Source organism: Theropithecus gelada, chromosome 8 (assembly GCF_003255815.1).
Source record: "Theropithecus gelada isolate Dixy chromosome 8, Tgel_1.0, whole genome shotgun sequence".
Taxonomy (NCBI): domain Eukaryota; kingdom Metazoa; phylum Chordata; class Mammalia; order Primates; family Cercopithecidae; genus Theropithecus; species Theropithecus gelada.
The window spans coordinates 55,939,604-55,960,067 of NC_037676.1; the positions used below are offsets into that span (position 1 = coordinate 55,939,604).

General features: G+C 40.5%; 1 protein-coding gene across 4 annotated transcripts in view; it reads right to left on the reverse strand.

Moving 5' to 3' along the window:
- Positions 1-12,915: 12,915 nt before the first annotated feature.
- The window catches only part of ATP6V1H (ATPase H+ transporting V1 subunit H), a 119,697-nt gene continuing 112,148 nt past the window's right edge, over positions 12,916-20,464 (reverse strand). For all 4 annotated transcript variants that reach the window (XM_025393210.1, XM_025393211.1, XM_025393212.1 and 1 more), the window contains one exon: positions 12,916-13,270. In XM_025393210.1, the coding sequence (XP_025248995.1) occupies positions 13,210-13,270 (61 nt within the window). In that variant the 3' untranslated portion in view covers positions 12,916-13,209. The remainder of the gene's footprint in view (positions 13,271-20,464) is intronic.

Here is a 20,464-nt window from a genome sequence, read left to right on the forward strand (position 1 = left end):
ATACCATTTGACCCAGCCATCCCATTACTGGGGATATACCCAAAGAATTGTAAGTCATGCTGCTATAAAGACACATGCACACGTATGTTTATTGCAGCACTATTCACAATAGCAAAGACTTGGAATCAACCCAAATGTCCATCAGTGACAGACTGGATTAAGAAAATATGGCACATATACACCATGGAATACTATGCAGCCATAAAAAAGGATGAGTTCGTGTCCTTTGTAGGGACATGGATGCAGCTGGAAACCATCATTCTCAGCAAACTATCGCAAGAACAGAAAACCAAATACTGCATGTTCTCACTCATAGGTGGGAATTGAACAATGAGATCGCTTGGACACAGGAAGGGGATCATCACACACCGGGACCTATTGTGGGGACGGGGTGAAGGGATAGCATTAGGAGATATACCTAATGTAAATGACGAGTTAATGGGTGCAGCACACCAACATGGCACATGTATACATATGTAACAAACCTGCACGTTGTGCACATGTACCCTAGAACTTAAAGTATAACAAAAATATAATAATAATAAAAAGAAATATTCTCTCCTCCTCTGCTTTTTGGAATAGTTTGCATAAAATTGGTACTAGTTCTTCTTTAAACGTTTGGTAAAATTTGGCAGTGAAGCCATCAGGTCCCAGGTCTTTCTTTGCTGAGAGACTTTTTATTATGGCTCCAATCTCATTACTATTGGTCTGTTCAAGTTTTGAATTTCTTCTTTACTCAATTTTGAAGATTGTATGTGTCTAGGAGTTCATCCGTTTTTCCAGGTTTTCCAATTTATTGGCACATAGTTGCTCATTGTTGTCTCTAATGATCCTTTGAATTTCTGTGGCATCCATTGTAATGTCTCATTTTTCATGTCTGATTTCATTCTCTCTTTTTTTCTTAGTCTGGCTAAAAGTTTGTCCATTTTGTTTATCTTTTAAAAAAACAACTTTTCATTTTTTTCATCTTTTGGGTTTATTTCATTTCAATTTCATTTATTTCTCTTCTGGTCTTTAGTATTTCTTTTTTTCCACTAATTTTGGGTTCAATTTGCTCTTGCTTTTCTAGTTCTTTAAGATGTATTGTTAGGTTGTTTATTTGAAGTTTTTCTGCTTTTTAATGTAGGCACTTATTGCTATAAACTTTCCTCTTATCACTGCTTTTGCTGTATCCCATAGGGTTTGGTATGTTGTGTTTCCATTTTCATTTGGTTTAAGAAATTTTTAAATTTCCTTCTTAATTTCTTTTTTGACCCTTTGGTCATTCAGGAGCATACTGTTAAATTTCAATGTGTTTGTGTAGTTTCCCAAGTTTCTTTTTCTCTTTTTCTTTTTTTTTTTTTTTAAGAGTCTCACTCTGTCACCCAGGCTAGAGTACAGTGGCACAATCTCAGCTCACTGCAACCTCTGCCTCTGAGGCTCAAGTGATTCTTCTACCTCAGCCTCCTGAATAGCTGGGATTACATGTGTCCATGACCACACCTGGCTAACTTTTGTATTTTTAGTAGAGACAGGGTTTCACCACGTTGGCCAAGCTGGTCTCAAATTCCTGACCTCAAGTGATCCGACTGCCTTGGCCTCCCAACATGCTGGGATTACAGGCGTGAGCCATCACACCTGGCCTTTTTAATGATTTCTACTTTTATTCCATTGAGGTCAGAGAAGATACTTCTCTGAACTTCAGTTTATTTGAATGTCTTAAGACTTGTTTTGTGGCCTGACATGTGGTCTATCATTGAGAATGGTCCATATACTCAGGAGAAGAATGTGTATTCTGGAGTTATTGGATGAAATGTTCTGTAAATATTGATTAGGTCCACTTGGTCTATAGTGCAGAAGAAGAAGCAGTATCTGATATTTTTTCATCTGCACTATAGACTAACTGGACCTAATATTGCAGATTGAGAAGCTGATGTTTCTTTGTCGATTTTCTGTACGGGCAATCTGTCTAATGCTGAAAGTGGGGTGTTGAAATCTCTAGATATTATTGTACCAGGGTCTATCTCTCTCTTTATCTCTAATAATGTTTGCCTCCATCTGATGTCCCCTCCTTCCCCATGCTGTGCTCACGGTTGTGTGAAACGAGCATTCCAGAATGGAATCCAGGCCAGTGATGGGGGGATTGTCCTCGAGGAAGCCATCGGAGTCGCACCTGCCAAGGACAGTATGTGTCCTCTTTGCATAAAAGGATGTTAAAAGCCTAGTCCAGTGAAATGTTTAACGTTGATGGGTTATATTCCCCTAACCTGAAATGTACCACTGAGTTGCTTCCCAGAAACCTGGGAATTGATTTTCCTCAGGATAAGTGCACTTTGTAAAAGACTTCAAAAGTTCAGACCAGTATTTTAAAAAACAAAGTCTCCAGCCTGGAGACACACAGCCCCTGCCCAGCAGGGGCATTCAGGGAGCACCCTTCTTGGGGCCACCTGTTGGTGACAGGCTTAGGGAAAGCAGGCAGGGCCTGTGGAATCTGCTTTTAGGGCACCAGCATCAGCTTCTGACTGTGCTCACAAGGGGACTCAGTCTTCCAAGGCCCAGGGTGGGTGCAGCCATCTTCAGGGTGAGCTGATGTGCTAGACCCATGCCCATTGCAGGGCTCTCCTTCCAGAACCCCTTCCTCCTGCACACCCATACTTCACTCTCCTAACTCCTGGCTCCCCAGCAAGCCACCCCGACAGAGAAACCAAGGAGGAGGTACTTTAGGGGAGCCCAACAGACCCAGACAGGCAGACTCACACTGAAAATCCTGTGGGATTTCTTGCCGGAGATGAATACGGCATGTACTGAATGATTATAAGCATCATTACAGAATAGCGATTTCATCTGACTTGCTGCCAACATAGGCTTGCTGGGGAAGGGCTGGAGAGCACATTGGCGTTCCCTTTAAGGAGGAATTGTTTTGGTGCTTTTCTTACACTGGCAATGGTGTACATCCCAATCCTGGCCTCGCACAGAACCCTGACAGAGGCCCCGGTTCCTTCCAGTCCTCCAAGGTGTCTGGGAAGTCACCCTCTGCGCCACCCCAGAGTCGGAGGGGCTTGTGGATCCAGCTCTGCTGCCTTGGGCTTCTTTGCTGGTGGAACCCTGCTACCTTCAGGCACCTCCGCTCCTCCACCTGCTTCAGAGGAAGGTGGTGCTTGGCCAGATCCCGACTGATACGGTTTGAACGTGTGTGCCCCTCAAATCTCATGTTGAACTGTGATCCCCAACGCTGGAGGTGGGCCCAGTGGAAGGTGTCTGGGTCGGGGTTGCAGGGGGTGGGTCCCTCATGAATGGGATGGTGCCGTCCTCTTGGTAATAAGTGAGTTCTTCCTCTACTCGTTACCGTGAGAGCTGATTGTTAAAAGGAGTCTGACACCTCCTCTCTCTCTTGGACACTCTCTTGCCATGTGACACACCTGCTCCCTGTTTGCCTTCCACCAGGAGTAAAAGCTTCCTGAGGCCTCACCAAAAGCTGAGGAGATGCTGGTGCCTTCAGAACTTGCCTGTATAGACTGCAGAACTCAGAGCCAAATAAAACTCTTCTCTTTATAAATTATCCAGCCTCTGATACTCCTTTATGGTAACACAAAACAGATTAACCCACCAACTGTAAAAGCGTGCAAGGCCATCCTATTTAACCTCACTGCCTTGCCATTGACTGTGCACTGCTTTCCGCCCATGAGAAGCAAGTGGGTGGCTGTAGGGATCTGTAGATAAAAGACGTGGAGAGAGGCTGAGGCCTGGTGTCTGGGCCAGAGGGGAGTTGGCTGCAGCACGCAGTCGCGGGGCTGTGGGCCCATGTGAGAGTCCAGAGACTGACATACCTGGGCTTCTTGTAGGGGACTCAGTTATTGTCTTTAAGTTACTTTCAGTCAAGTTTCCTACTGCTTGCAGCCAAAAGTATCTTAAAGATACACTTATGTAAGACTTAGAGGACTAGACTTCATCACTCAACACTAAATACTCTGCAGGCCAAAGCTGTTATAACAAACCCAAAATTCCAATTCTGTTTACTATAGCCTTACTGATAATGCATTGTATAATAAAAAGCGAGATGAATCATAAAATTGAAGTTCTAACCAGGTTATATGTCTATTTATATGTCCCTGGGTTACCTTCATCTATTTATATGTCCCTGGGTTACCTTCATCTATTTATATGTTCATGGTCTGGTATTTTAATCAACCACTTTGATAAGGACATAAAATTTATAGTTATTAAATACAATGCAGATTGGCCAGGTGCAGTGACTCACGCCTGTAACCCCAGTACTTTGGGAGGCTGTGGAAGGAGGATAGCATGAGGCTAGGGGTTTGAGATTAGCCTGGGCAATACAGCAAGACCCCATTTCTACAACAAAATTTTTAAAAATTAGCCAGACGTGGTGGTACACACCTGTCATTCTAGCTACTCAGAAAGCTGAGGCAGGAGGATTGTGTGAGCCCAGGAGTTTGAAACTGTAGTCAGCTATGATTGTGCCACTGCACTCCAGCCTTGGCAACAGAGTAAGACCATGTCTCAAAGAGTAAAACACTAAATAAAATAAATGGACAAGTGGCCAAAGCTGAGAGGCATTGACAATCCACTAATCATAGATTAAGCATTTGAAAATATGAACAGAATTTATTTGTATATTATAATAATAATTTTCCATGAGCAAATGTAATTTATTCCACAACTGTAAAGATATCTTAGTATTAGGAAATTCATAGATTAATTTAGAGGTCACCTTAGGAGATTACATTGATAAGTCAAATATGAACGTCTACAGAATTATTTCAATAGATGCCACAAGAGCACGGAAAGAATTCAACATCTATCACTGATGGGGAGAAAACTCAAGAGTAGACTGGGAGCAGGTATATCCCTCCTTCACATAAATATCTCAGACCGACAGTCGTATCTTGCAGAAGAGTGAAACACCACGGGCATCACCTTTAAATTTAAGCCCCACAAAAGATGCCCCACTAAGCAGCAATGTCCTGTGAATTCAGACCAATACGATAACTAATAAGGAACATTTTAAGTGCTTGTTATTTATGTACAGAGAGTTCTTCACAACTCTATGACATAGGTACTGTCGTTTTTCTATTTTACAGGCAATGAAGCTGAAGTCTAAACAAATGTGACAGTATCGAATTCACAGTATGAGGCAGAGTTTACTGGGCCTAGATCTCTCTGTTACTGACATAAACCAGAAGTGAATTGCATTCCTATTGGAAAGGAAATAAAACTGTCATTACTTATAGAATATGTAATTATATAGCCAGAAAAAAAAGACTAAAAACTGTTAAAGTTAATAATAATGTGGTAAAATGACTAGATACAGGATAACTATTTACATATAATTATAAATAATGTTCCTATATGCTAGCAATAGTGGTTAGAAAATATAATGGAAACTCCTTTCATGACAATGACAAAAAAATTAAAATACAAGTAGAAATCACTTTAACAAGAATTTATGGAATTTGTATGTTGAAACTCCAATAACTTTAGACACATTGACTAAATGCAGAGACATTCAATTTTTTTGGATGGGAAAAATTAGCACTATAAAAGTCTTCCCAAATTAATGTACAGATTTTAAAAACACATCAAAATCTCAACGGAATCTTTTAAGACCTGAAAAAATGATTCAAATCTCATCTAGAAAAAGGAACTGACAAAAAATAAAAATTCTAAAAGTGTTAAGGGGAAAAAAGTTATTACAGGTGGGCCTACCAGATCTTAGAAGTTCTCATAAAACAACAATAAAGCCAGCATGGACCCAAGTAGAGGCACACGGGAGCTCTTCTTACTCTTCTTGCTACTTTTCTGTATATGTGAAATAACATCAAAATAAGGAATGACATTGTATCAAAGTCAATATGGGTGCCCACAGCACCTGAGTCTATTACACCAGGGGTCCCCACCCCTACCCCCGCCACGGATCGCAGCCTGTTAGGAACCAGGCTGCACTGCAGGAGGTGAGCAGTGAGCGAGCAAAGCTTCATCTCTATTTACAACCACTTCCCATTGCTCATATTACTGCCGGAGCCTCACCTCCTCTCAGCTCAGGGGCGGCGTTAGATTCTCACAGGAGCACGAACCCTGTTGTGAACTGTGTATGTGAGGGATGCAGGTTGCACGCTCCTTATGAGAATCTAATGCCTGATGATCTGTCACTGTCTCCCATCACCCCCAGATGAAACTGTCTAGTTTCAGGAAAACAAGTTCAGAGTTCCCACTGATTCTACATTATGGTGCATTGTAAAATTATTTCATTATGTATTATAATGTAAAAATAATGGAAATAAAGTGCACAATAAATGTAGTGTGCTTGAATCATCCCAAACCATCCCCCTCCTGGCCAGTCCATGGAAAAATTGTCTTCCATGAAACCAGTGCCTGGTGCCAAAAAGGTTGGGGACCGCTGTATTACACCACAGAGACTTACATCTCTGAATAGATCCCAATTGCAAGTCCCTGGAAGAGAGTCCACTGAGGCCCAGTCACCTCTGGGCAAGGTGGCAGGCCCTGGGAGGCCAGGGTTTCTGTCTCAGGTGGGGAGGGCTCCTGGAGAGAGGGACCTGGAAGTCAATTCCTTGGAGTGTTCAACCAGGCAAGGCTGACCAGACACTCACTGGGATAAAGCACTGTGTTCAGGAGTTAGGTCAGAAAGTCCACTTTTAATCAGCCTAAGAAGACTGGAGGCCAACAAGTTCATCTTCACAATCACTGAAATGTCTCTGAAGCACTGAGGTCTCAGCAGCAATAAAACAGAACTGTGATAAGATGATGCTAGGGAAGGATGAGTGAATGGACAGATGGACGGGCAGATGGGCCTGTAGAAAGAAGTGTGGATTAACAAGGGAATAAACTTACCTGGATGTCTAGGAAGGATTTGGAACTCTTTCTACTCTGACCTTGTGTAGTTCACTCTCCTTCATAACTGGCCTGACCCTTCCATTTACAAGTACCAAAAACGTTTTTCTCAGACAAGCTTGTCTCTTCTTTCATCACGCAGGCTTCACTGCAGCACTTTCTCTTCTGCCAGTGGGAATTAACTCCATACAAAAGGCATTCTGTGTGTATCTTTCAGGGGGCCACCCGAGATGACGGTCAGCATCTCCTGTTTGCTGCCTGTGGGTGGGTCAGGATCCAGCCAGCAGTGCAGGCACAGAGGGCCACAGAGCAACCCGGGTGACATCGCCACACAAAGCCCAGCCAAGCCCACTCCTTCAAGGGCAATGAAGGGCACGGCTGGCCGCCAGTGGGCTGGCCCTCAGAGGGCCAAGTCCAGCACACAGGTGTTGTGTTGTGTTGTGTGATAGTTCTGCAGCAAGCAGCCAACTCAAAACCTCACGTGTGTGATCGTTTCTCCAAACACTTCGAGAGGCGGGTCACAGCCACACGGTCTGATTGACATCACATGACACACATTTGCCTCACCTCCTTATGCCAAAATGAGGCATATTCAGTTTTATCTCCACTAATGGCTCTTCAGCTATACCTTGTAATTTCAGTTTATTGTTTACTGGTTGCTCTAGATAATTAAATATGCATCCTTAACCTAAAATGTTTAGCATTGAAATAGAAACATTTTAAATGACAAAAAGTAAAAGTAGACTCTTAAGTTTAACCCTTGTTCTATATTCCAAAGGTAGGATTTGGCTCAAATATTGAAAATTACAAGAAAGTGATGCTGGTTCAAAATGAGAAACATTCTGACTAGACAGGTTGCCTGTTGCTGGTATCAGTCAAGTAGAAGCAGGATATTCACCTGCTACATGAAATAATCATGTTAAACTACGTATAATGGTTACAATTTGTTTGTAATCCTCAACTTATACTAATTCTAATTCTCACAACTGCAGATGCTAAGGATTGTTAGAATGAATGGCCTTTATAATCTTTTCAACTGTGAGTCCATATACTCTGGTACATCTGCCCCCCTTATTCCCAAATTTAAACTATGCTTATTCTAATATGGACCTTATACATCGACAATGATTAAAAATACCACCTTAGAGGCTGGGCGCGGTGGCTCACCCCTGTAATCCCAGCACTTTGGAAGGCTGAGGTGTGTGGGTCACCTGAGGTCAGTAGTTTGAGACCATCCTGGCCAACATAGCAAAACCCCGTCTCTACTAAAAATACAAAAATTAGCCGGGCGTGGGGGCAGGCACTCGTAATCCCAGCTACTTGGAAGGCTGAGGCAAGAGAATTGCTTGAATCTGGGAGGTGGAGGTTGCAGTGAGCCGAGATCATGCCACTGCACTCCAGCCTGAGTGGCAAGAGCGAAATTCCGTCTCAAAAATAACAAAAAATCCTTTGGGATTTCAGTTTAATCATGATGAACTAAACACACATACTCATTTCTGCTTCCTCTGCAACCCCAACTGAAAGGCTAGAAGGGATTTTTTAAAAAAGGTTGGGTGGGACAAACAAAAGGAATAAGCCCATGAGGACAAAGAAAACAAGATGACAGCAAATGCTATCAGGAAAATTTTGGTAGCAGCAGAGTTGGTGGACAAATGATAACTTAGGTTTCTGCTTTTTCCACTCTATTAGCAGCCAGTGAAGAGGTGGGCGTTTGGGAGTGGTGACAGAAATAAGCCATGTAGCACGCCAGAAAACGTCCTCTCCACAAATCTGAGACCTCGAAGCGATGAGTTTCCTGGAGGTGGCCATGCTGAAACACTTAAAATTCTGGATGTGTAAGGGCAGGAGTCCTGGATCCTTGCCAGTTACTGTAGCTATTGTTATTGGTGGACTTAAAGTCTACCTCATTGCTACTTATCTTTTTTTTTGTTTGTTTTTCTTTTGAGACTGAGTCTCGTTCTGTCGCCTAGGCTGGAGTGCAGTGGCGCCATCTTGGCTCACTGCAACCTCTGCCTCTCAGGTTAAGCAATTCTCATGCCTTAGCCTCCCAAGTAGCTGGGATTACAGGCGCATGCCACCTCGCCTGGCTAATTTTTGTATTTTTAGTAGAGACAGGGTTTCACCACATTGGCCAGGCTGGTCTTGAACTCCTGACCTCAGTCTCCCACAGTGCTGGGATTACAGGTGTGAGCCACCACGCCCAGCCTCCTTGCTACTCATTTTCTATGTGTCTTCTCTCTCCCATGTTCTTCTCCTGCACTCTTGTGGGTTAATCAAGCATTTTTTTTTTTTTTTTTTGAGACGGAGTCTCGCTCTGTCGCCCAGGCTGGAGTGCAGTGGCGCGATCTCGGCTCACTGCAAGCTCCGCCTCCCGGGTTCACGCCATTCTCCTGCCTCAGCCTCCTGAGTAGCTGGGACTACAGGCGCCCGCCACCGCGCCCGGCTAATTTTTTGTATTTTTAGTAGAGACAGGGTTTCACCGTGGTCTCGATCTCCTGACCTTGTGATCCGCCCGCCTCGGCCTCCCAAAGTGCTGGGATTACAGGCGTGAGCCACCGCGCCCGGCCCTAATCAAGCATTTTTTGTATTCAATTTTATCTCCACCAATGGCTCTTTAGCTAGCTATACCTTGTAATTTCAGTTTGTTTATTGTTTCAGTGGTTGCTCTAGGGAATTAAATACGTATCCTTAACTCATCACAGTCTACTTCATATTCCTGTTATATCACTTCCTATCTGATGTAATCAGCTGTCTTACAAGAGCAGAAGTTCGTTGCCTCACCATGCAACCTTTGTGCTATTGTTTCAAATATTTTATTTCTACATGTTAACAAACTTTATTATTTGATGTTCTTTGTAGATAGGTTCTTTCAACCAACTTCCTGGATACATTTTTTCTTCCTTTGTAAAGGGAAAAAGACACAGGTCTACATAGTACTGAAAGATAAAAGCATCTCAGACTAGTATTCCTTCAATCATGGAAGTGTCTCTTCCACTTTTATCCTATTTTTAGAAGAGTAATCAACTGTAAGAACTAAAAGAGAAGGGAACTCGTGTCAGATTTGCATACAATGTTGAAGGAATTTAAAATTATTTATAGCTCCTTTTTCTTTCCAACTGACTTTTTCATTGGAAATTTGTTCAGAAAGTTAAAGGCACATCTCTTAACCAGAACAGAACATTTTGTACAGCAAAACAAGAGAGAAATTTCAAACTAAAAAGAGATTTCATCACAAGGTTCGTATTTGGGAAGTCACTTTGCCACCTACCAACTTTGAGTGGTTTCAAAATTTAGTCTAAAATATTCTTATTTTCAAAGGCAAAGAATGAGAACAGAGAGCTTTTAATTTTCGGATAAATCAAAAGCATCAAAATTTGGATCTGTGCTTTCCAAGATTTAAGAGCTAGAGGTTAGAAATTATTTAAATTTTAATTATATGAAAATTAACACCAATTACTTTGATGCAACTGGAGACATTCTGTAAATTTAATATTTGTGCCTGGCTAGGAACGATGTGTGGGAATGAGCTTCACCTGCCAACAGGAGGTGCATCTTTTTAAAACATGCATCTTTTTAAAAATTAGAGTCAACAAGACCCAAAATAAGAATTTTCCAAGAAATTAAGATATAATTTTATCCTCCCTTTAATGAGAATGTCTATACGCTTCTCAAAATCTAAAAATCAGAAGTTTTCTTGTTAAAAATTACTATGTATGCCTGCTCAGATTGGATATTTTAGCAATTGGTTTATTTAGTTTGGTTTCTGGAAAACTTTGTATAACCTATTATGCTGTCAACAAAAAATCCAATAAAGCAATACCTCAGCTCTACATTTTTTTTTCCCAATATTTTTTTAGTGACATTATTCCTGACAAATTGAGAACAGAGGGTCAATGAGACACAACAGGATTTTAAGACAGAAAGGGGAGAGATTGCCTCCTATTGGAAAAGGCATTCAACACTTAAATTAGGGTTTTATCTATCTCAGATGAGCAACATTCAAGAACTTAGAAACCTCCCTCATACACCAGGTTGCAAAAAAGAGACATGTAGGTAACAGATTCAAACCCAGTTGAAGAGCATGGATTTTTAACTCAACTGACAAAAAAAAAAGGGGTGGTGGGGTGGAGGGACGGGTGGGAGACTGACCACAAAAAGAAATGTACTCCACCAGCATCTGGATGGTCACACCCAGGTCCCAAGACTGCCAGTCTCAAGGTTTGTTGTTTAGTCCCTGCGAAAGCCTCACATGGTCACCACAAAGTGTCACCCACAGTTCCATGATCCATAGCAGTTTTACTCCACTAACCATGGCTGGCCTAAAATGGCCGGTCTTTGTCTAGATTAGGTGAGGACTTATGAAACCAAGGAAAATGTCAAAATAAGTACAGAGAAAATGAAATTCAACAATCCTATACTGATCACATTGTGTAAATGGTGTTTATACCTAGGTGTAATAACACATTTTGTAATAACTGGGCTCTTTGTTTAGGCTGTTTTAAAGATGCTTAAAAACGCTTAAGCGTATTTTTACTACCTGTATCCCTAGGTAGAGTTACCTGTATTTGACTCGTGAGCAATTTCTAAGATTTGGTTTGTCATATTTATAAGTCTGCTCCATTAGGTGTTTGCAGTTTAATTGAACATGTAGGTGGTATTATAGTTTAAGGAGGGTTTAAGCATTGAATGTTAATCAAAAACATTGATTAAAAAAAGGAAAAATGAAAGTGACTGCTTTCATAATTACTATATGCTCTATAAGTTGAGTGTAAAGGTTTAAGGCAGAAAAAAGGTACCTCGAAGGAATTAATTTTAATATACAAGATAATAATTAAAGCATGATTACATGGGTGTATTGCTTCCCATGGACAAAAGCACTTCTTAGGAACAAAAGCACTAATACTTTCTACAAGAGTGATTGTCACTGATTTCTACTTTACAACTATAGGGCTGTGCAAAATGAAACTAAAATCAGAAACTATGACACCAAACAATCAATGCATTCTTAGGAAATTCAGAAGATGGCCGTGTCTCTGGTTACTAGGACTTCTAGAAATTGAGTGCCTTAAAATCCTAAAGATTTTACAGACCATTAATATATTAACATGAAAACTGATCTTCTGCTAATGCAGTGTCTGTAATTACTATGAGAAAAGCTCTATTTAATGATTTTCCATGTTTCGAAAAGTGAACTACATATAAGCAATGTTTAAATTTTTCGTAAAAGAAAAAATTAGTTTGATCAGACTACCTCTTTTCTGGCAAACATGAACCCTTTTAAGGAAAATCGAGTCATATGAACCCACTGACTAATTTATCCATAATTTTAACTAATTTCTCCCACAGGATTTCTATGTTGAAAATGAAACAATCTTTGATTCTTAAACAGGAGATGGATTCTATGAGTGGCTTTCTATAGGAGAAAAAACTTACTAGAATAAATGTTTTATTAGCTTTAGCACATCTACTCAATATTCATAGAACTGCTAGGAATAAAAAGTGAAAATAACATGAAAATGAATGAAAAATGAGACTCAGAGAGATCAGCTGATGGGGTTAAAAAAACAAAAGCCTCAGAGGAGGCCTGCATGCCACATATGTACTGCTAAAGGGATATGGTTCTAGAAACAAAAGGGGAGAGAATAAAATATCTATTGGCAATGCTTAAACCAAAATGTAGTAAGACAAAACAAACTTCAGGCACTAAAAACCAAGGATAAAAGTATTGAAAATAAATCTAACACTAAAACTTTTCACTGAACTCCAAAAGGAAGTCTTTTGAACCACAGTATCATGTTAAAAACTAAGATTTTAAAGCTATGCTACCACTAAGGAATAGTTGCAGACTCTGTGTGTGTGTGTGTGTGTGTGTGTGTGTGTAGATACATAGATGATATATAGACGAACAGAGAGCTGGATAGAGACATAGATCGATAGAGATTGATAGGTCGATAGATTTTAAAAATTTATTTGCCATTCACTACTTTGCAACAATTCTCCCAATTTGGTTTGAAAAGAGACAACAGGTGACTTTTGTTTAAAGTCCAAGTAAAGAGAGAGGCTGTGTTTGGAGTGAGAATCCTTTAATAACTATATTTATTTCCAGAGAACAATAAATACAGAAATTGCAAGCAGTATATGTAACAGTAATATCTTCTTTAAATATAGAATCACCTACTTTTATACAACTTAACAGGCAAACATGTTTTGTTGTTGTTGTTGTTTGGAAATTAGCATTGGGGAAAGCTACATAACAGAGGAAATTCCAGGTAAAATCAAACAGTGTTCACTCTTAACTCTAAACACAGTGCTCCCACTACTGGTTCTGCATCGAGGCGGAGGGGAAGGCCAGAGGCAGGCTCAGCTTCGGGCGGCAGCGGTCTGGGGCTGCTCGGATTGGAGCTGCTTGCCAAGGTATTCCCTAAAAAATAAGAATGAAATGAGGGGAATGAGAATTTCAATAGCAAAGAATCACTTCCAAAATTGAAACACACTATGCACTGTCATACATACTTACTTTAACATCCAAAAATAATAAAGTCCTACAAAATTAAACTTTTCCAAATTTCAAAAGTACTTGTACTGTATGACTTCTACTTCATGTATCATACACAAGTTATGACAACGACAAACTAGTCATTCTTGTATTTTTATGAATAACTTGTAAAGTTATTACAATTACACAAACAGGTGATTACAAAGAAGTGTAGTTACTTCCTGGGGAAAGACTACTTTCCTGTTCAGATAAAGGGGTCTTGTTTACTGCTACTGCCACTGCTGCAATCTAAGAAGTTCAAAATCGCCTTAATTACGATTCTGAATGACCTCATAAATGAAAAACAAATGTCCTGCTGTTAGAGAATATGTGTATCTTCACCCTGGGATGACACAAGAGTACATGAAAGTAAATCACCAAAACTAGCATTGGGAGTCCCCACACTAACAAGAGCTACTGGTCTGGGGCACTCACTCTGCCCCAGCACAGTCTAAAGCCCGCATAGAAACGGTCAGGCCAGAGCCACAGAACAATTCCAGGAGCTGAGCAGCAGCACTCACTCCACAGGTAGAGCAACTGGGGCTCAGAGCAGTGGTCCCCAATCCTTTTAGAGCACTTGCCTTCAGCAAATAAGCATGCGCCCACAGTATGTGCACACTTAGCTCTAAAGTACACACAGACACCACTGTGAATTCCACGACAGAAAACAATCTTGTCCCTATTTTCCTTTTAGGCACTTGCCCAAACTTTTGTTTTAGAACCAATTAGGAAGAAAAAGAGGCTTTTCAAGAAAAAACTATTTAAAAGTTTTCCTCTTACAAAAAAGCATGAGTTTGGAATAGAGACATGGGTTTACATTCCAGTTCCATAACCCCCCAGGTATTCCCATGGGGGCTCTAGGAGGCGCTGGGTGTGGAGGCCCCGGCTGGGCTGCAAGCAGCAGGTGCACTGTCGATGCCATCCTCTCTTGCCTATCGTCTATCAACTGTGTGAGCGTTGCCAAGAAACCACCTTTGGGGGCCACCAATGTCCACAGGTAAATGTGACTCCGCCTCTCTCCACAGTGGTCCAGAAGAAGGCAAGCATTTCGCCTGCGCTGCTCTCCCCCTGCTACTGCAGCCTAGGCCAAAGCTGCAAAGATTTTAAGACAGAAAAGACAGAAACACCGGGAATGCGGATGAGAAGGAAATGTCACGCAGTGGCGGAGCAGCAGGGAGGAGGAACTGGTGGCCCAAAGCATGTGAAGTGCTGCGCCCCCGCCCCAACCCAAAGGCTGCTCACTTTCTAATACCGTGAGACTGAATGAAGCGTCCCAGGACATGAAAGTGGGTTATGATCTTTTCCATCCCTCAAGGAAAGTTCTTATAACTTGACTCATTAATTTTGGATGTCATATTAAAGTGTTTAATATTCTTGTGCTACCAGGAACTGCGCTGACAAAATTTAGACAATAGGATCTTATTTCCAACCAGAAGTTAAGTAAATACTCATGTCTACTTCATGCAAAGGCTGAAAGGGCAGACATCCTATTACCTTGGTTAGACAGGAAAAACAAGAGTTTACAGCCACTATCTATGCTGCTACTCTGAGAATGCCTGCAACTTGGGAGCATTTGTGGTCACACAGATTTGTTTTCTTGGTGGTGGAGGTAATAATATTTATGGCAGATTTCCAGATCTTATATTTTTCCTGCATATATGTGAGAAATCAAGCCTGAAGTTAGATATGCTTCATTTTAGAGAGGTCTTCAAATATTTCAATTTTAGACTATTTAGTGTGGAGCCTTATAAAACATTTTAAAAGTGTACTCAAAGACACTGTGCCACTCTTCAATGACAGTAAGACATGGTTCTCTCCCTAAAGGACTGATGTCAAGGACCAAGTTCTAAATGTAAGTTTTCAGAAATGACTAGTAAGAATGCACGACAAAGCCTCCAGGAGCTCAGGCAGGGAACTGGTAAGTTACCACAAAGGGTCTTGTGCATCTGGTCACAGACAGGTTCCCAGCCTGCTCCATCCCTTCCAGAGGCATGAGGGTAGTTCATTCCTCATATCACACTTCACTAATACTTAGGAGACAACAAGTGGTGAAGATAATTATTTCTTCACAAAAGAAACACTCTTGTAGGGCCAAAGTAGGACAGTAAAACCCGGCACAGGTGGGCTGTTCCAGCAGAGAACAAAAAGACACACATGCAGCCATGGCTTCCACCGCACCATCTTCCACTCGTTTTTTGTCTTCCTGGTCAAAGATATGCATTACAGGTAACATCCTCTCCTACACAATTTTTTTTTTTTTTTTTTTTTTTTTTGAGACAGGGTTTTGCTCCATTGCCCAGGCTGGAGTGCAGTGGTGAGATCACAGTTCACTGCAGCCTTGACCTCCTGGGTTCAAGCCATCCTCCCACCCTAGCCTCTTGAGTAGCTGGGACTACAGGTGCTCACCACCATGCCTGGCTAATTTTTTTACTTCTTGTAGAGACAGGGTTTCGGCATGTTGCCCAGGCTGGACGCTAACTCCTGGGTTTATGCCTGCCTCAGCCCCTAAAAGTGCTGGAGTTACGGGTGTGAGCCATCACACCCAGCCAGGCTTTCACTCTCGTTTTTTCGTACATACAAGGTAGCCCAGAGGCATCCACTTCTTCCTGACCTAAGTATGTGACACATAGAAAAATCAGCCCCTCCTTTCTTCTGCCTAGTTCAGGGTTTATGTAATTTGGATTTGGGGGAAGAGCAAGGACTCATATAGATGAAAAAGGGTCCAACTAAGAACTTGCACATCAGTGGCCCCAGGTGGAACTTTGTGAGCCTGGCTTGAGTGTTTTAGGTCAAAATGCCAAAAGCCCAGCAAGAGAAGAGCCCAGACAGGACTCATGGAAAGAATCATCCAATTTCCTCCTCAAGCTTTCCTGAAATTGCTGTTTGTTATGGCATGTGGGGTGTCAGATGGCTTGCTAACATACCAGGAGGAACTGAACCGTGGCTCTACTGAAAAGGGTATTAAAAACACCTAACCTATACGAACTTTGGGGAAAATCCACTCCTTTGAACTTGGCTTTTATTTATTTTATTTTATTTTATTTTATTTTTTGAGACTGGGTCTCACTTTATTGCCCAGGCTGGAGTGCAAAAGGAAAACCTAGTATAGAATTTTACCTCAGGGGATAATAATGTATCTAGAACAAAGGATGCAAGGAGATCTTTTGTCAATTAATCTTGGTATTGAGTCAGCCTTTCTCTCTACACATGAAGATCAATACAATAAAATTTCACCTTATAATTCAGTCAAAAGGTGCCTGACTTGTACAAGCAATCCATAGGAATGTGACATTAAATCTTTGCTGCTGCTACCTAAGATGCAAACTTTGTGAGGTGCAATATTTTTCTTCTCTTTAACTTCATCCACACCTGAAATCTCCTGAGATCTCAACATCTCTGCAACTGAAAAAAGGGCAGTCTGAAAACCTACTCCCCTTTTTAAAAGCCCAAGGACATAAACAGCTCACAAAAGAGATCATACTGCTGCAATAGAGTTTACATCTGATGAAGAAACCCTGAAAAACTGACTTCCACTTCCCACAAGGCACCACTGAGGCGGCGGAGAATTGACGGGGGCATTCTGAAGGCGACTAACTATCTAGGTTCTATTCTATTAAGAGCTAGGGCACCAGGAAGCACTTACTTAGCTATAGTAACTTTTCAAACAACAGGAAGACCATTACCCATTCTAATCAAATGCCTCACTGTCACAGTATATTTAGTTGCTTAAAGACTCAAACATTACAGATGTTTCTTTCTTTAAAACTGTAATTGAAGACACTATAATAGTATTTCAACATACTAACTTTACCTACATAACTTGAAACACATGGTAACTTCAGCTGCGTAATTTAGTGACAGGAAAAAAGTGATTTTCTACTGACAAATATATTAATCAATGAAAACTACTAAGTCTCTTTTATTTTCCTTTATTGGCCTTGCCTGCCCACAAAGTCAAGTAGAAAACCCATTGTTAGCAGCATTTTTGTACTGTTTTCTCTGGTCTTCCTTTGGTATGCAAATTTTTCATAACTAAAACCATAATGTTCTTGGAATTCTACAGCCTACTTCTTTCAGTAGGTTTGTCATAATGATCATTAAAACTACATCTGAGTCATAATTACATGTTTCTTACTCTTTACCTATCCTGTTTTGGAAAACAAGTTGGTATAAAATAAATCATTAACAAACTATTCTTTTCTAAATATATAAACACAATTTATCTTAGAAAATATAAACTTTATAGTTGTTTATAATACAGATTTATATTTGGTAAAGGGCAAAAATAAATCATCAATAATTTTATATAGCTCTGTTTTCTTTAATGCTAACTCACTATAGTTTAGTTATAAATTCAGCGATTCCTCTGACTTTTATCATCATTTTGAACACAAAGCAAACTTTGTTTTATGAACCGGAAAAAAAAAACAAATTTTGTTTTATGAAAAAAACAAATTTTGTTTATAGGAAAACTGCAGTGCCCTCTCTCATCTGTATCTAATTTACAAAAACATTTAAATTCCAAGAGTAAGTACTATATAGTCCAACTCTTTCTACAGTATTTTGATCTCAGCCTAGGAAAAACAGTATTTAACATCACAACATGTACCATTTTTTAGTGCCTGCTAGTGACTAAGCACTGCACTAGCTGCTTGACATACATTTTCTTATGTACTCTTCACAAGAATACCCATAAAGGTACAGAAGAGCCCCATTTATGGATATGTAACTCGAGTTTAGCAATGATAACTAACATGTTGTAACGTTAGGACAACTAGATTAGTGGGGAGTGTATTGGTACCAAGTCTGATTTCAAAATTCACAGTTTTAACAACTAATAGTACAACCTCATGGTACATTATTCTTCCTCTCACTGGCTGCAGATACATTATTGTACAGCTGTGAGAATAAAAAAGATAAAGAACATCACAGTGCAAATCCTCAATTTATTTTCTCAAACATATTTTCATGATCACTAGACACTTCCCTTTCTAACAGCATCTAAATTCAAAGACTAATAGGTTAGCAGTCTCCCTAAAGAGGTGATCCATGAAATTAAAAAGGAAAAAAAAAGAGATCAGTGATTCTAAAAGTCTATTCTGGAGTCTACTGTAGTTCTAAGAAACAAAAATGTACATTTTAAAAGAAATTGCATTAAAGAGTGTATTCTAAAAGCAATTTATGTAAAATTTGCAATAACAAAGTTATTTTTCCTACAGGAATTCCACTAATCAAATCTTTTTATTTTTCTTTTTAATAAGCTGTAAAATCTAAATGCCACTAAACAAAGCCTGTGTTTCTTTATTTCTGGCTATGCTCCAGAGCTGTCCTCTTCCCCTGCTGCCACCAGCTCTGTCACAGATAGGCAGTATCTTCCGTGTTTCATTGCTTTTCCAATGTGTGGTTATGATGGGCAGGCAACGCACTGAGTCACTCAAAGAAACGGAGTTGGCAGCAAACACTCCTTTACCTTTTAAATGCTGGTTCCTGACCATCAAGTACTTATAACCAAAAGCAACCTGCACAACACAGGGCACACCCCTAGCCAACTGCACTGCATACAAATCCAGTTATACAATGTGCAGTGTGGGAGAAATGCCTGTGCAGTTACGAGAGCTTCTAATAAGAATATTTATTTTCTATTTATTACGAAGATAGCATGTAAGCGAAGTCCACATTTAAGACTTATTGCAGATTTCTTTTTCTTGAATTATATTTAGGAAGACTGAGAGCATATGAGAGTGGAGATGGTGTCCCATTTATCATCTTCCAGTTTTCAGATCAGTCCCTGGTATAAACTAAGAGATCGATGACTGTTGATAGCTGAAGAGTCCTCCAGGAGAGTTAGACCCGGAAAAGGATGCATCTTTCTCCTAAAGGAAAATGTGCTGCAACACTGTAGAGCCAGTCTTCATCAGTTAAACCTACCAACTACTCCACAATCTAACTGCAGAATTGCTCAAACAAAATTTAAAAGTTATTTTTAATTAGAATCTGCATATAACATAAGAAAGCTCAACTAAATCCACAGTAAAGAAATATTTTAGAAAATTAGTTCAATGTTTTAATGATATGTAGTAGAAAATGAATTAAATCAGCTTTATAATTATACTTGAAGGATCTCCTAGCCTACAAAATTATTCTTTAGAGAATCCATTTTCCCACAAGATATGCAAAAACTAAAATAAACCAAAACACGTGGGCCAGATGTTTCTTCAATATGAATTAAATCACCTGAAATGAGTCTCAGAGCTATTTAAAGAATAAAGCAGATTATACAACTTTGGCACACTACATAGAAGGTGACAGAGGTTTTTGATTTGTGTGTGTGATTTTGTTTGGTAACTAAAAACGTCAAGGATAAACCTGGGAAGTCGCTGGCCGCCTCCCTCGGATTTCTCCTCCACATCCAACTGGTATCCAGGTCTCACAGATCCTCTCTCCTCCATACACTGAATCTCTCCCACCCTCCTCACCCCTGATCCCGCCTCTCACCATGGCTGGATTGGATCTGCAGCCTCTATACTGGTCTTTGCCCTCTAGTCTTTTACAATCGAAAATCCAGTACCCTCCCCACAAACACTATCTCTAAAGTGGCCTTGCTAAAATGACACAGTTATTTTACCTCTCGCTGGTTTTCTACAGCCTTCAGGAAAGAACTCAGAACATCAAAGCAGAGATGGTTTATCGTGATGTGGCCACTTTGCATGTCTCCTACTTTATTTTGGCTTCATAACAGACTCCAGCTGTCTGGTAATTCCCCAGCTGGGTGAGGCTCTCCCTACCTGGATGTGTTTGCATGCACAGCTCTCTCCCCCGCTTCTTCCTTCTGTTCACAGTCCCCATCTCCTCTCTGCCCAGAACCCTCCTGGGCCTAAGCCTGCTCTCCATGTGGTCACGCGGCTGTGCGTCCTTCCCATGGGGTCACAACACAGCATGCGCTTGCTGCCTCACCATGGGATGAACCATCGATCTCTCTAGCTTTCCCCAAAATGGTAAACAGAAAATTTAGACATGTTGAAATTTGTAAATCCAATATAAACTTTATAAGGAGGTGATGAATGGACCTACTATCACCAA